Raw genomic sequence first — 15,840 nt, forward strand, 5'->3', positions numbered from 1 at the left:
AGTGAAGGAAAGAACGAGTCACCAGATTGTTGTCCAGGTTGACGGAGCCCAGAAGGTAGAGGTTCTGGAGGCCAGACAGGCTGGAGATCTGGTTGGAGGAGAAGTCTACGACCTGCAGGCTCCTCAGAGAGGACACGCCATCCATGCTCTGCAGCTGGTTACCTTCCTGCACACACACACGCACCATTCAACAGTTTAACAGCGATTTTACTGCCATTTTTGCATGTTTTTACAATTCATTTTTAATCATAACCCACCAGGCTAAGTTTGACTCGGTTCCACAGATAAATATTGTGAAAATAGCCGAAGTACAAGCTCACCGCGAACGTAATATTTGCCAATTTGGTATTAAAAAGGTCTTAAGTCATTAAATTGTAACTTTAGAAATGTGCAGATACCATGTACAGTATATGCTTATATGTTGAGTGAACCACTGCCCTAAATGCCTAACCTCAACCTGAATCTCTTCCTAAATGTAGGCCAGGTCAATGGTCCTCACATTGCCTAGAAACAGACAAAAAAAATCTAATACTATACGTGTGGAAACATTTGGGCCTCACACGCATAGCAACAAGCACACACACACAGGATAGTGGTTAGGTTAGTGGGTATGCACGCCGTGACGCCGTGACACACACACACACACACACACACACACACACACACACACACACACACACACACACACACACACACACACACACACACACACACACACACACACACACACACACACACACACACACACACACACACACACACACACACCCTTCCAGCCCTCATCCACAATCTGCCGTCCTGCTAATCACCATCCCCTGCAGTGGTCCATCTGTAGGGGGCGCCACCTCCCCCCCTCCCCTCGCCCCCCAGTGCCAGGATGAGTGACAGGTCTGCTCCGCTGTGCTAAAAGCATGACAGGATGACGACTGACACGCCAGCAGCTGGCGAGACGCTAACGCAGCGCAGCACGCTAACCTGCTTAAAGGAACCCCCCCATTCACACTTTGTTCACCTCACCCCTTCACAGTGGTGGACAAAGTATAATACTCAAGTATCCAAAAGTACAAATTACAAAATCTTTCAAATAGGGAAAATAGCCGATCTACAAGCTCACATGTGTGTGAGCATGTAGATCGGCTTTTTCCCACCTATATTTGAAATAGGGCTTAAGTGGGTTAATTCATCATATTATTTCTGTACGTTTCGGGTGTGCCTTTGGTGAGTATCTTCCTATACATGTATAATGTATATCCCCCCCTCTCTCTCTCTCTCTCTTTCTCTATCAGCCCTGCCCTCCCCCTCCCTCTCAGACTACAGTACTTATCCGGGGGTCTCTATGCCAGGCTTGCCCCCCTCTGGTCCAAACAGGGAGCCTGGCAGAGGGCTGCTGGCAGCAGGGGAGGGAGGGAGGGATGGTGAGGTGAGCGCAGGGCACCGGGGGCCTGGTGTGATGGGCCGAGAGGGAGGCTTGCATGACAGGGCCATGCTGTTTGAGGAGGCGTGCGTGTGCGTGCGCGCGTGTGTATGTATGTGCATGTGTGTGTGTGTGTGTGTGTGTGTGTGTGTGTGTGTGTATGCATACACACCGACACCTCGGCTCCCAGAGGGAAGGTGCGCACGGGTTCAGACTGATGGATGCTGACTATGATTAAAGACTGATAAAAGCAACACATTGACATTCACACATGTAGAGATGGGAGGGAGAAGGAGAGGGAGGGAAGGGGGGAGAGAGAGAGAGAGAGAGAGAGAGAGAGAGAGAGAGAGAGCAAAGTGGGTCTGCTGCCGGACATTATGGTATCTCTGGAAAAGGAAAGTTTAGAATTAACTCCATGTAAAAACAAGAGCAGAGGAGAGGAACAGAGAGCTTGAGAGAGACTGATAGATGTATACAATACTGCCATGTCACTCTCTGAACACATGCCTGACAACACATGTAGAGTGCGGAGATTCAGCGATATTAGAGGGTGTGCGTTATCGTGATTACTGGCAGGACAGTGATGTGGTCAGGAATGAGTTCTGCAAGCATCACTGAAGTTAAAGAAAACAAAAAAACAGTTACCAATATAAGACATATAAAAGTGTAATCATGATGTGGGGCATTCCTCTCTCAAAATAACCTTTCTTCGAGTGGTATCTCTTTTATCCTAGTTATACACGAAGTCGGAGTCCTGTTTACTCAGCAGTACCCCAGACCCAACGTTGTGATGGCGGTGCACTAGACATTTTCCCAATTGAGAAGCAACACCTAACTGTTAGCTCAATCTGATTATAATCAAAATATTCAATGGGAGAAGAGGTGGAACTGCAGGCGGACCCGTGGAGTTATGACTAGGTCCTAGTCATAACTCCACGGGTCCGCCTGCAGTCACTAGTCACTAGGAAACCTGAGCAGCAGGCTTTAACGTTGAGCGCCTGTTTGCACTTCCGCATTTTGGACACCTACCGGGGAAACACCCCCGTCAGGTGATAAGAGAGCGCACACCTTGTGTGCAGTTCAGTTGGACAAGTCATAGAAAGCAATACACCATAACATAGTGATCTTATAGTGACATACGAGACAGAGGTGCTGGAGGGGCAGGTTGTCCAGGCCTGTGACACAGGAGATGTGGTTGTGAGCCAGGCTCAGATGTTTTAGACGGCAGCACCGCTGAAGCCCACTGATCTCACTGATCCTGTTGTCTGAGGAGCCAGGCCAGGCAGACCACATGTTAAAGAATCATACACCAGGAAAGAGAGAGACGAGGCAGTGAAAGGTCCTGAAAGATACATAACGTCAGTCTTACTAAGCATTTAAAGTATGAGGTATAAGGTACAGCAGCCTTGTGTTCATCATACAACAGAAAGATTGGGTATTGGGTAAGACTGACTTATGTATCTTTCAGAACCTTTCACTGCTTCGTCCCAACCATTACTCTATGGCTCTGGTCTCAGCCACCGCGGTGTATTTTTTGACATTCCGTTTCTCTCCAAAGTTGAATGTTGCCACTACTGTTGGAGCAGCCATTTAATTTGAATATAATTCTAGATTGTCTATTTTCACCATGCAACCAAGTGTATCATATGCCATTACGGTGCCATATAGTCAACTAACATTTCGACTAAAACTAGACTAAAACTTTTCACATGACTAAAATATGACTAAAGCTAAATTAAATGGTTCTTCAAAAGACTATGACTAAAGTTTAATCAAAATGGCTATCAAAGCTAACACTGGTGTCCAGTATAAGAATACTGTAGTATGATATAGTATAAAGTATAGGATAAGGATACAGTCCAGTTTGAGTTTGCTGAGAGATGAATAGGCTGATAAATCATTAATTTGCGTCACGTGGTTGTGGGAGAGATTGACCTCCTGTGAAAAAAAACAAAAACATTATACATACAATGTGAGATGAAATAATATAACATTCAAGAGAAAAAATATAAGAATACTCTGTTCCAAGTAAAAGGCGTTTAGCATTTGTATCAAAGTAATAGTATTACTCAAAGCTTTCAAAATGTGTCAAACTTGAAGTACGGTATAAACTAGGGCTTAAGTCAGGCGTGTCCAAACCTTTTTCAAAGGTGGCCGTATTTGAAAACACCTAAAGGGACAACTGCATAGTTGCTGTCTGGCAGAAACCGCTTATCTCCATGTTTTTACATCCAAAGGCTGCTCAAAATCTAATTTGAATATTCTACTGCCCTGGTGAAGATTCTTCAACTGTTACTGTGATGTCAAACAGCTGACAGTGTGAACAATAAATCCATTTTTATTACTGTACAGTAGTACAGTAGTATTTTAACGTGCAAAAAAGTGTTTTTTAATCAAGTTCATTGTCATCCAAGGGCAGCTAATCCTCCTGTACAAGTGGTTCCCAAACTTTTTCATGTCAAGGACCCCCAAAATGACACTAATTAGCCCGCGGACCCCCTTTTCAAAATATATGCCAGGGACCCCCATAAGAGATCTTTACAGCTCTAGCAGTGATTTTCAACCATTTTAATTTCAAGGACCCCAATTAATGGCATTTCTATCTCTGAGACCCCAGTTTACATTGTAAAATCAATGTTAATGTAACTCTGAGAGTGTACATATGTGTAAACTCTCTGAGTTACAGACCCATAAGGGTCCACTTGGTTCCAAACTATCATTTAGCTGGGGACCACCCTGGAACTCCCTCAAGGACCCGTAGGGGTCCCCGGACCCCACTTTGGGAAGCACTGATCTATAATTCACAGTGAGTGCAGATGGGTTGTCATGGAAAGTCCACGTCTATATTCTTGAGGGAATAGACCCTGGCGGCAGAGAGAGAACCCCCCCCCCCCCACCAATCAACTTCTCCTGTCAACTCAAGGTCCTCCAGACGTCACGTTACCTCCAGGTTCCTGGGCGCCTGGAATCCAAAGCAGTCTGAGATGTGGTTGTGAGAGGCGTCCAGCCTGACCAGATGAGGCATGTGGCTCACACAGGATAAATCTAGACACCACCACCACAACAGGATTAAAAAATATATATAATAAAAGAGCCCAAGTTAATCAAACTAATCTATTTAATCGATTATATGAAATCCATCTTAACGACGCTCTATACTTTCTTCACCCTGCACCAAAATACCTTCAGGAAAAATAGGCAATGAATCTACCAAAAAATAGCAGATGTAAAAGTGATTTTCATGAGAGATTTTAGATCAGCTATTTTCGGCGAAGGGATGCTGGGGTTCCAGTGGTTGATCAAATTATTTTCCAAAATACTGTAGCGAAAATACCAATTGTGAAGCTCACAACGCACTGTGATTTGACCCGTTGGGCTTAAGAATATTGATTCATAGATAGATAAAAACACAATTCTCTAAGAAAATAAAGCATAGCTGCAGCTGGAATAAAAAACAAAACAAAACAAAACAATTCTTCATATTTTATTTATCATTCAAATCTAAATACCCTGGAGGGCAACAATAAATAGTGCACGTCTTGGCATTCTGACTGTTATGTGGTTACAGGTAGTCGTAAATAATGGGCCTAAAATAGCAGCCGTCGTATAATAGGAAGCCTGACCTTACCTTTTATTTTGTTGTGTGACAGATCGAGCTTTCGGAGATGGACATAATTGCATAAAACGGAGATGTCGCTCAGATTTCGACCCTAAAGTGCAACGAAACAAATCCAATCTGTCACAAAATGAAATGGCAAAGGAGAATATAGCCATGCTTACAGTAAGAGCAAAACACTACTACAGAATTTTGAGAGCAAAATAGGTTCGTGCTTTTTATAGCAATGTATAATAACAAATATTATACTATTCTTACAAAACATAAAGCCAGATACAGTAGATAGTGTGTGTGTGTGACGTGTGTGTGTGTGTGTGTGTGTAAGTGACGGATGTTCTAAAGGCTCTTAGTTTGCTTATGATCCTTGATGACTATTGCTATGTATTTGATGTAGGCCTACAGTATTACCATGTGTTGTTTTTGCTTACTGTAAATCGATGGATTAAAGTTAAGAGCTTTTGCTAAATGCCTAAATTGTGTGTGCGTGCGTGTGTGTGTGTGTGTGTGCACGCGCCTGTGCGCATATGTGTGTGAGACTCTCTTACAGGCACAGACAGGACCTGGTACACATGCTGCAGTCCGGTACCAGAGAGACCCAGGTTGGCCAAACGGTTTGAAACCACCTCTGTGGTCAAAACGCCATCCTTCTGCTATAAAAGAAAAAACACACACACACACACACACGTAATATGCACAGACCCGCTGATTCTACACACCTTCTAAACAGTTTTCAGAAAAACCTATGCTGAAATATATTTCGCTGTCGGGCAGAAACCTCTTATCTTCAATTCTCCATATTTTAACTTTTTGTGCGTGTTTCTTTTTTTTTAACACACAAAAGCATCAAAAGTAGATCAAAACGCAGTGTGAAGCGAAACGTTTTGATTTTGTATATCTGCTACTGCTGCTTCTCTTCAATTTGACGCCTGAGAAGTAACCGTTTGACATATGAGGTTTCCACCCGACAGAGACGATGGTCTATATGTAGCTAAAATCTAAAATGACACACAAGCTTTACCGGTTTTAATGGGTTACAGTTATTGCAACATTGTGGGACTTTTATGGCAATAGAAGTACATATTAAATACATTAAAACGGCATGCCGGTCAGTCTGCAGTGGTGGAAGAAGTGAAAGATTTATACTGTTAAAAAAAAAAGAAGAAAAAAAAAACTGCCTAGTAATGATGATGTTCACTGGTAAGCGTCCACAGTCCGAGAGACAGACCAAGTAAAAAAATAAATAAGGTACCAATTATATGAAGATATAGGTTGAAAATGGGTGCAGTCATCCTTAAAGAAAGATTTAGCAGATCTACAAGCTCACAACATGTCACATACATTTCAGTATAAAATAGGGCTTCAGACAAGTGTTTTGTATATAATGTACGCTATCCAATGCAATTCATTCCAGTCCACTTTAATTAAATAGCACATTTTACAACATCAAGTTACCAAATGCTGCACAGAAAGTATAAAAAGCTAAAACTACATAAGCCAAAAACACAAAAAACACAGCAAAAACAGTAAAATAAGAAACAAAATAAACATCACTATGGCTCCGGATCATGGATTGAGGCTCTACAACTTGCATCATGCTCACAACGTACTTTGACGGATCTACAGAGTACCAAAGTCCTGACGTCACTCCCACTACCCCTAGGTCACGGCGTAATGTTTTTTGCAGTGGTTCCCTGAGTGGGGTCTGGGGACCCCTAGGGGTCCTTGAGGGAGTTCCAGGGGGTCCCCAGCCAAATGATAGTTTGGAACCAACAACCAAATTGAGCCTTATGGTTCTGTAACTCTGAGAGTGTGCAAATGGAACTAAATGGACCCCAACGGGTCCATTTGCACACTCAGAGTTAAATTAACTTTGATTTTACAATATAAATTGGGGTCTCAGACTCAGAAATGACATTACACAGGTTGAGAATCACTGCTAGAGCCGTAAAAACCTTCTCTTAGGGGGGTCCCTTTCTGGCATATCTCTTCAAATGGGGATCCACAGGCTAATTAGTTCAATTTGGGGGTCCTTGACATGAAAGTTTGGGAAGCGTCGCAGTCCCGCCCCCGACGAGCGGCCCGGAAGACAAATTTCCAATTTATTTTTCCCATAGACATTTCAGAAAGTATTTATTTAAACTAAAGACCTTTACGCCTCGTACAAAGCCAACTCGGATCGTGACAACTCATGACAACAAACACAATTTCTTGGGCTGAACAAATAATGATTTGTTCGTCCCAAAAAATTGTGCTTATTGTCATGATTTGTCACCATCCGAGTTGGTTTTGTCCGAGGCTTAAAAGATATTTAAATAAATACTTTCTTAACCGTCTCAGGGGGAAAAAATGAATGGGAAATTCTCTTCTGGCCCGTTTGTCAGGGGGGACTGCGACGCTCTATAGGCGTCATACAAGAACTGTGTTCCAGGGGTTTAGCACCCTGTGATGTCAGACTTCGGTGCTCTATGCTGGCATTACAATATCTCGATTTATAACACAACCAGTTGCAACTTTACCTCCACACATCTTCTGTGCAAGGTTACCTGCTTTATCTGTCGCATAAAGAGTAAACAAGGTAGGTTTAGGAAGTATTAAAGGGATATTTCACTTTCAAACATGTTTGGGTCATATTAACATCTATTCAGACTTGTGTGTCACTCCAGACAGATTTTAAATTGCTTAATTCACTAGATATTTTATCAGACACGCCCCCTTCCCTTTTGATTGTTATATTGTTTTGGGGGGGGAAATGTATATTTTTTTGTTTTGGTTTGTGTGTGTTTGTAGATTTATGCAGAGGTTTAATTTTTTTTAATAATAGATAGCATCTGCATATATGTAGACAGATGCCAGGTTCATTTGTTGACCGGTGGCCGAACGGATAGCGGAGCGGTCTTGATACCGGAAGGTCGCCAGTTCGAATCAGCGGTCCCACACGTTACAATTACCACCGCTGAAGTGCCCTTGAACAAGGCATTGAACCACTACGATGAAATGTGTTCTATGAGCAGGGCCTGGCTGGAAACAAGTTCTTGAGCTTAGCCCAGATACCCTGGGTAAATATAGTAATCATTTCATTTCATCCTAGTGTGTATACTGTAGTTTCAATGTACAGATTGATATTTTTATATTATAACTTTTAGACTGAGAGGTTCTTGGTTTAGGCCTACCTTATGATCCTAGATTACCTACAGTATGCATTTGATTGATGCATTACCTTGTGTTTGTTTACCTTGCTTACTGTAAACTGTGGATTAAGAGGGTCTGCTAAATGCCTATTATAGGTGTACCCTGCATGTTGTGGCCTACCCTTTCCCCTTCATAGAAATGTAGGAGTCAAAAGTGCAATATCCGTCTTTGAAATGTAACGGTGGATTCAAAGATGTATCCAAAAACATTATTTAAGTAGGGTAAACTCGAGTAGGCCTAGGACACTCAAAAGATAATGTGTAGCCTACCGGTACTCAAGTAAATGTAGCCCCCCCACACCGGATCCCTTGATTCCCTGCCATTATTTGCTACAATGAGAACATTACCTAGGATAAGTCATCATTGACCAGGGGAAATAGCTCTAGTCCATAGCCTTATTAAAGCCCAAGGTTTAACGGGTTTGTCCCAAGGAGTTCCCGGCCGGTGTGGTTTGTTAAGGAGAAGTTAAGGCGACGATAGACCAGGGGATAAATAGACCACTACACAGCTGCACAACACGCACATTAGCATTGGTGCTGATCAGGCACTGCAATCAATCAACCAATCAATCACCCGGTGCTGCCCTGTACAGCTAATGACGTTATGCGGTGATTTATCACGTATATAAAGGGCGGAATGATACTTGATAGTGAATCTACTATAGCCTATATTTACCTCCATGATGCGTTATTTATCCTCTTCTTCTCAGTCTTTCTTCCCCCACGTCTCGATCAGCAGAATGAGCGGCAGGTGTGTGTTCGTTTGCGGTTGCTTTGATCACACGCAGGTTTGCCAGTCTGGTTGTTGGCTATCCTCCCCTGGGGAACAGGGGAAGGGTTATTTCTTATTGTAGGGCAGGCTAATGTTGCCAACGTCGAGGACACGTTTATTATTCTTAGGAAGCAAGCACTGCAGGACTCTATAGTTTAAAGTGGAGATAAACAACAGGAGGTTCGAGGCTAACTATAAAAGCTACATAACATTTTAGTTTGGGTTTTGACTGAGCGTCCTCTCTGGTGCTAGGCAACGACAAGACTGGATGTTGTGGGGGATTGTGGGCTTTGTAGTTATTTTTTTTCCTGATCATGCATGACATTATTTTGAAAACTGTGTGTGTGGGGGGGATTATTGTTTTATTATTGTAAGTTTATCAAGCGGGTCCTTAAAACTACAAAAAATATATTGAGAAACATTGCAGTATAGGGCAGACAAGCCTGACAGAGTTTTAATTTCGTTTCACTTCATTATTCCAGGAAATATATTATTTTAATGGTAGCGAATCGCGATTCAGGGCTGAGGATAAAAAAGTGACTTTACACCACTGAGTTTATGTGACCAATGTAAATTATTACATTTAAATATTACCAAACAAATATGAAACATATCAGACGGTCTACATTTCCCAAGAGGAAATGCACATCTATTCCGTCTGACCAGAAGCAGCCTGGATAAACCGTATCCCCACAGGACATTAAAAATCAATATCCAGACGGGGAAATATCAAAAGCAGAGGCATATAGATTTCCCCCTGGCTGGCTGGCAAATCAAACTAGAGTCTATGAAAATCCAACAACAAAGAAAACATATACAGTACTGCAACGATGAAGAAGTACTCACATTTTGTACTTCTTTTATGCAGAATGTCCCATTCATTTCACCAGTCAACATGTGTAAAATGTAATGTACGTTACCAAAGGAAAAAAATGCCTCTGAGATGTAGTGGAGTAGAAGTACAAGCATTGAAAATTGGAAATACTCCAGTACAGTAAGATCATACCTCAAAATAACCCCTTAAGTACAGTACTTGAGTACATTTACAGTAGTTACTTTCCGCCCACTGCAGTACTGTATATTGGCAGCATCGTGCAAAAGATATCAACTCCAGACAACACTGGTATGAGTGACTGTTTTTATTATTTCAGCAAGATAGTGTTTACATTGGCAAATCATCAGTCTTCAATTCTAGGTAGGACAGATGCAAAGCTTGGTTATTTGCGAATATGGTCGAATCAGCTTCACACAATTGTTTTCATGTGATATACAATAAATCAAAAACACCCATATATAGATAACACTTATAGTTCACCCAACAAATTACTTATTTTCTATTCAACACCCCATGAAGCCTTGAATTCATGGATAATGTTTTTTAGTTTTCGTCCCATTCCTGAGCCAGAAAGATGCTACTGCACAAGTCTGCCGTTCATCTATTAGCTCAGGAATGCACCCAAAACGCACAGGGTGCATACATTGGTTAGACATACCAACAGTCATTAGTCAGACAAACCTGTGCTGCGGGTTACAACTCACCCGTACTGCGGGTTAAAGATCACCCGTGCTGCAGGTTAAAAATCACCCGTGGCTCCAGACATGCGTGGCGGGCTAAAACTAATCCATGCTGCGGGTTAAAAATCACCCGTGAGTTCCTGTGAGTTTAGGTTAGGGTTTGAGGAGGGTGTCGGACAAATGGTGTGTCTCAGGAATGCACCCGACCGGCAGAAAGATGCTAATGTCTCCGCTAAGAGACTCCACAAGTCTGCCGGTCATCAAATTATTATCTTAGGAATGCGATCAATTCAAGGCTCAATGGGGTGTGTACAGTAATTGATAGAACATAAGACATTTTTGGGGTGAGCTACTCATTTAAACATTTTGTTTATGTGCAAAATAAAACATGTCTATAACAAACAAAGCAGATAAATACACTTAGTACACCTGCAGAGCACTTGCTGATTTTATAAACCAGTACATACGCATACTTTGTTACATAAATGGAGTGTTTAAAGGTGCTGTGAATGATCTTTTATCTTGGTTAAAACAAAAAAAAGGTTATTGTTCAAAAGTTAAACCTCTATATTCTTAATAGTAATCGTTGCTATCGTGCGTTTGTTCAGTAACAAGGGTGTGTCACCGTCCCTCCAGCTCTTTAGTAAAGAGAGAATACCTTTTCGGGTGGGTTACACATTTCATCCAGTCAAGAGAGAGAATTCAACGAAGATCGTTCATCAACCTTTTTTGTTGTTTTTGTTTCCAATTACACTTCTTTATCATGTATGAGTTCTCTCTCCTGATTTAATTAAACCGGTATCGCAAACACTATTGGACCTATTACTATGTGAATATAGAACTATTCGACACATTTTATTTTAACAAAACAAATTTATTGTAACTCACACCACCTTTAAAGCTCAATTTCAACTTCATCACGCTCGCAGCAGCACCAGTCGTGTGAGGAATACAAATGAGGCATTTATCGTCCCGATGTGCTTACGTGACTTTATATAATATTGTCTGTCGGGTGGAAACCTCATACTGTATGTCCCAAAACTGTTACTTTTCAGGATTCAAATAAAAGAAAACAGTTAAAGTAGCAGATACACAAGCTCAAAATGTGTCGCTTGCGGATCTGCTACTTTTGATGCTTTTGTGTGACGCTGTAGTATGATCAAGTAGGGCATTAATTCGTAAATGTTTTTGCCCAGGCCAAAGTCTACTCTCCAAACACTGCTGATTCACCGTGCCTTATTGCCTGTCATCACAATTCTTGTTATATTCCAAAATCATATCTGCCTACCCTACAGTAAGTCATCTCTTTTGACTTAGGCAGATCGTTTGTAGGCAATAAAGCACAATGAAGCAGCAGTACGTGTTAGGAGAGTAGAGTTAGGAAGATATAAAAAAAAATACATAAAAATATAAAAAAATAACTCCTCCATCCATGAGCACTACCAGAGGAGCTGCATCGAACAGCTGAGCTAGCAGATTCCAGACTCTTAGACTAAAGCGTACACCTCAGAGCGCTGGTCGGCCCAGCGAGAGAGAGAGGGGAGGTTTTCGGCATTGATCCCTCCAAGCGCCCCCGGCTGTTGTCATTATGATGGATGGTTCCGGGGGCCTCACCAGGGACCGGGCCGGGGCCGGGGTCTTCCTCCCGTATTGACAAGCCTCTCGTTTCCACCTCTCCTTCTCTCGTTAAGTACTTCTCTCTGGAGTTAATGAACTAAAGAACACGCAGGGGCAATGCGGGGATGGAAATGATTTGTGACTTATCTGTTTGTGTGTGCGTGCGTGCACACAGCCACGCGCAGTCGCGCACACGGGTGTGTGTATGTGTGTTGCGCCTGCGTTACATTTTTGTGGAGCTCAAATTAAAGTTTTCAGCACTTGTAGTGCCGTGCGGTGAGTAAGTGATTTACAAATGCGTCAATTTAGTGGAGCTTGTATGACAAATGATGTGTTTTGCAAAATGTCTTTCCTCCACCACCACACATGCAAGCGTCACATTTACATTCTTTCTCTATGTGTGCCTTGGCTTTGGAGGTTAAACTCTTAATATGAGCTCATGTTTTACAGTGTATTTTAAACAATATCTCGTTGCTGTCGGGGGAGAAACCTCTTATGTCCATAGTCTGTGTTTTTTCGTAAATTAACGCCCTACTTGATCATACTGCAGTGTCACACACACACACACACACACACACACACACACACACACACAAAGGCCAGAGTCAAGAGTAGCAGATCCACAAGCTCGACATTTGAGCTTTTACGACTGCTATTTTGGAAACATTGAGGTTTCCACGAAGATAATATTTACTTACAATTCTGTCCGTCCCTTAAATCCTTATGACACTACGTGTTCTATCAAATCCAAAATAGTCAACAACATGACTGCCCCCAAGCAAAAAATAAATAAAATAAAAATCCTAATCCTGGCAGGGACAGACCCCTAAATGATGGCAGCAGGCACACGAGGTATAGGCCTCGTTCAGACATTTTAATGATTATATGGCATCTGTCATTGCAAAGGGGGAAGAGTGGGGCCCACGGGGGTGGGGTGGGGGGACTGCCAGGGGCCCACGGGGGGGCTGCCAGGGGACCACATGGAACACAGAGAAATGGAGAGGAGCAGTTTAATTGGGAGATGAGATGAGAGTGAGACCCGAACCAGCTAGGGCCAACGTTCCAAAACTATCACCTGAACCAGCTAGGGCCAACGTTCCAAAACTATCACCTGAACCAGCTAGGGCCAACGTTCCAAAACCATCACCTGAACCAGCTAGGGCCAACGTTCCAAAACTATCACCTGAACCAGCTAGGGCCAACGTTCCAAAACTATCACCTGAACCAGCTAGGGCCAGCGTTCCAAAACTATCACCTGAACCAGCTAGGGCCAACGTTCCAAAACTATCACCTGAACCAGCTAGGGCCAACGTTCCAAAACTATCACCTGAACCAGCTAGGGCCAACGTTCCAAAACTATCACCTGAACCAGCTAGGGCCAACGTTCCAAAACTATCACCTGAACCAGCTAGGGCCAACGTTCCAAAACTATCACCCGAACCAGCTAGGGCCAACGTTCCAAAACTATCACCCGAACCAGCTAGGGCCAACGTTCCAAAACTATCACCTGACTTATCTGGAGCAGTGGTTCTCAAAGCTTTGTTTCTTCACATGGAACAAAATGTACCATTTGGTTCCATTTGTACAGACCTGATAAGGGTCCATTTGGGACACTGTGTCAAGGCCCAATTAGAGAACCACTGATCTAGCGTAGAACCCATGTTTTCCCATGAGGATATTTAGTGTGGAGGGAAACCTGCAGACACGTTCTCCCTAAATGTTTGGAAACTTTTTTTAAACACAAATATTCTCTTCTGGTGCGGGGGTCCATGGCACAACATATTTTCAGATTGGTGATCCGCAGACATTACATAAATCTGGGGGTCCTTGACATGAAAGAAACTGCTGCAGGACACTCACAGGCCCCATTTTCACCAGAAGAACTGGTTCCGTTCTAGATTTTTGGAACCTTGGTGCTTTCATGGAACTGGCGGTCATTTTCAGTGGAAACACTCTGAACTGCTTCACAAGTAGGCGGGGAAAAAATAACCGAACCGGTTCAACCTCGGTGGAAAAGGGGCCACATTTCAGACTGTCCCCAGTTCAAATTATGATCATTTTGGGGTGGTTGCGGCCTGAAAAGGGTGAGAACCATTGCTCCACATCCAGACGGTCGGGCAGACAGGCTTGTGCCGTTCACACAGTGGTGATCTTCTTGTCCTTGGTGGCCTGTTTGATGGCCGCCTGCTCACAGATGATCTCCTTGAGCCTCTGAAGCCGGACGTTCTGGGTGCCCAGGTCTCCCACACCGGTCTGGCTGCGCTGCAGCAGCGACAGGGCGTTTATGTACTCCAGCTCGGTGTAGCGCACGCCCTGGTCCACCACCAGGTTCAACAGCTCGTCCGCTGTGTTATAGAGCATCTCATAGTACTGTCTGTTAGAGAGGAGAGAGGGAGAGGAGTCTATTATTTCCAATGGAAGAGTGAACTTGAACACTGCTGCTGAACCATTCTTTAGCCCCATATGGTCACCGAACTAAATATTGGACCTGATGTCACAAGCCACACAATCTTCTATTTTCTTTTTAAATTGCTTTTTTCAGAGATAAATCAGGAGAAAATCTACTCTCGCAGGACCACAACACCAGTAAGCACAGAATGTTTGCGAGCTCTGCCGTCAGACGGCGGTCGCCCACTTAGGAGACCATTTGTAGGATTTGTACCATTTGGACAACTTTAATTGGTATAACAGGTATAACAACCGCACCAGTCTAGTCTTTCTAAATGAACCATCTTTGGTATAGTAGTGAGTGACAGGCATCAAAGGAGTAAAGGCCGTCAGGCCGAAGAGGGGAAGACATGGAGTGAAAGGAAAACAGAAATCAACTATACACAGACATAAGGTGCACAAATGTGGTCCACAGAGGAGAGGAGGAGTGGTTGATATTAAAGTTAACTGGAGGAGTGGGGAGGAGGAGAGACTGAGAAAGTAGCTCAGTTTAGTTATTCCACTTTGTTTCCCATTCTGCTCCTCAGTGACATGAAGCAGAGCCTCAGCAAACAGAGTGGAAACATTAACAACTGTTCCTGTCATTTCCCATTCTCCTGAAGGGGGTGCTGGAGGGACCCCCACCCCCTCTGGAGGCAAAACACATCCTGTGTCCACAAACTGCTGAGACACTTCTAATGAAACAGTGGCTGGATGCAACCCAAACACAGACTGCTCAGGGGGGTGTGTGTGTGTGTGTGTTCTGAATTAATGGATCTTTCTTTATCCAGGAACCACCACAATTCGGAGCACTTGGAGAACAGAGCGAGAGAGAGAGAGAGAGACGGACATGAAGTGCATCCTGAATGAAGGGACGATCGAGAGTAAACAGGTCGAGAGAACACTGGTATGGTTTGCATGGTCAGTGGTTCTCAACCTGTGGGTCCGGGACCTCATATGATTTTGTAGGAGGCCCCAGGTGACAGTAAAGTGACAATTTAAGGACCTTTAATGCATTCCCTGCTAGGTATTAATCAATTAATTAATTAATTGATTAAAAGAGAAACACAGTTGCAATTCAGCAGGAATGAAAGCCATCCATAGACTAATGGAATAGATAGAATAATGAAGCACTATACAATAGTCCTAGTATTGTCATATCTGACAATATCAGAGCGTTGTGTACAGAGAGATTAAGGTGGAAATAGTTCTCGCGTTTAAGTGTTTGCTTGTAAAATCCAACCACACAGCACCTCTGAGCTGTGTGTGTGCATGCGTGTGTGTGTGTGTG

The 15,840-nt window shown here is 43.2% G+C and overlaps 2 protein-coding genes across 3 annotated transcripts in view; both read right to left on the reverse strand.

Annotated features, from left to right (window-relative positions):
- The window catches only part of lrguk (leucine-rich repeats and guanylate kinase domain containing), a gene marked incomplete at its 3' end in the record, with an annotated part of 59,032 nt that extends 49,809 nt beyond the window's left edge, over positions 1–9,223 (reverse strand). The window contains exons 1-7 of the mRNA XM_079494217.1: positions 8,895–9,223; positions 5,576–5,680; positions 5,043–5,124; positions 4,359–4,459; positions 3,271–3,352; positions 2,555–2,679; positions 23–166 (exon numbers count right to left, since the gene is read on the reverse strand). Coding sequence (XP_079350343.1) covers positions 23–166; positions 2,555–2,679; positions 3,271–3,352; positions 4,359–4,459; positions 5,043–5,124; positions 5,576–5,680; positions 8,895–8,900 — 645 coding nt within the window. The 5' untranslated portion in view covers positions 8,901–9,223. The remainder of the gene's footprint in view (positions 1–22; positions 167–2,554; positions 2,680–3,270; positions 3,353–4,358; positions 4,460–5,042; positions 5,125–5,575; positions 5,681–8,894) is intronic.
- A 1,946-nt stretch (positions 9,224–11,169) lies between these two features.
- Positions 11,170–15,840, reverse strand: part of LOC306916239 (exocyst complex component 4-like) — a 52,820-nt gene continuing 48,149 nt past the window's right edge. The window contains exons 9-10 of one of the 2 annotated variants that reach the window (XR_013788967.1): positions 12,699–14,496; positions 11,170–12,666 (exon numbers count right to left, since the gene is read on the reverse strand). Coding sequence is in view for 1 of the 2 variants with exons in the window: in XM_079494053.1 (XP_079350179.1) it covers positions 14,259–14,496 (238 nt within the window). In the remaining variant the exon portion in view is untranslated. Of the gene's footprint in view, positions 14,497–15,840 lie in introns of both variants that reach the window. The other variant, XM_079494053.1, reaches the window with a different exon arrangement.

The sequence above is a fragment of the Electrona antarctica genome, assembly GCF_951216825.1.
Source record: "Electrona antarctica genome assembly, chromosome: 23".
NCBI classification, from domain to species: Eukaryota; Metazoa; Chordata; class Actinopteri; order Myctophiformes; family Myctophidae; genus Electrona; species Electrona antarctica.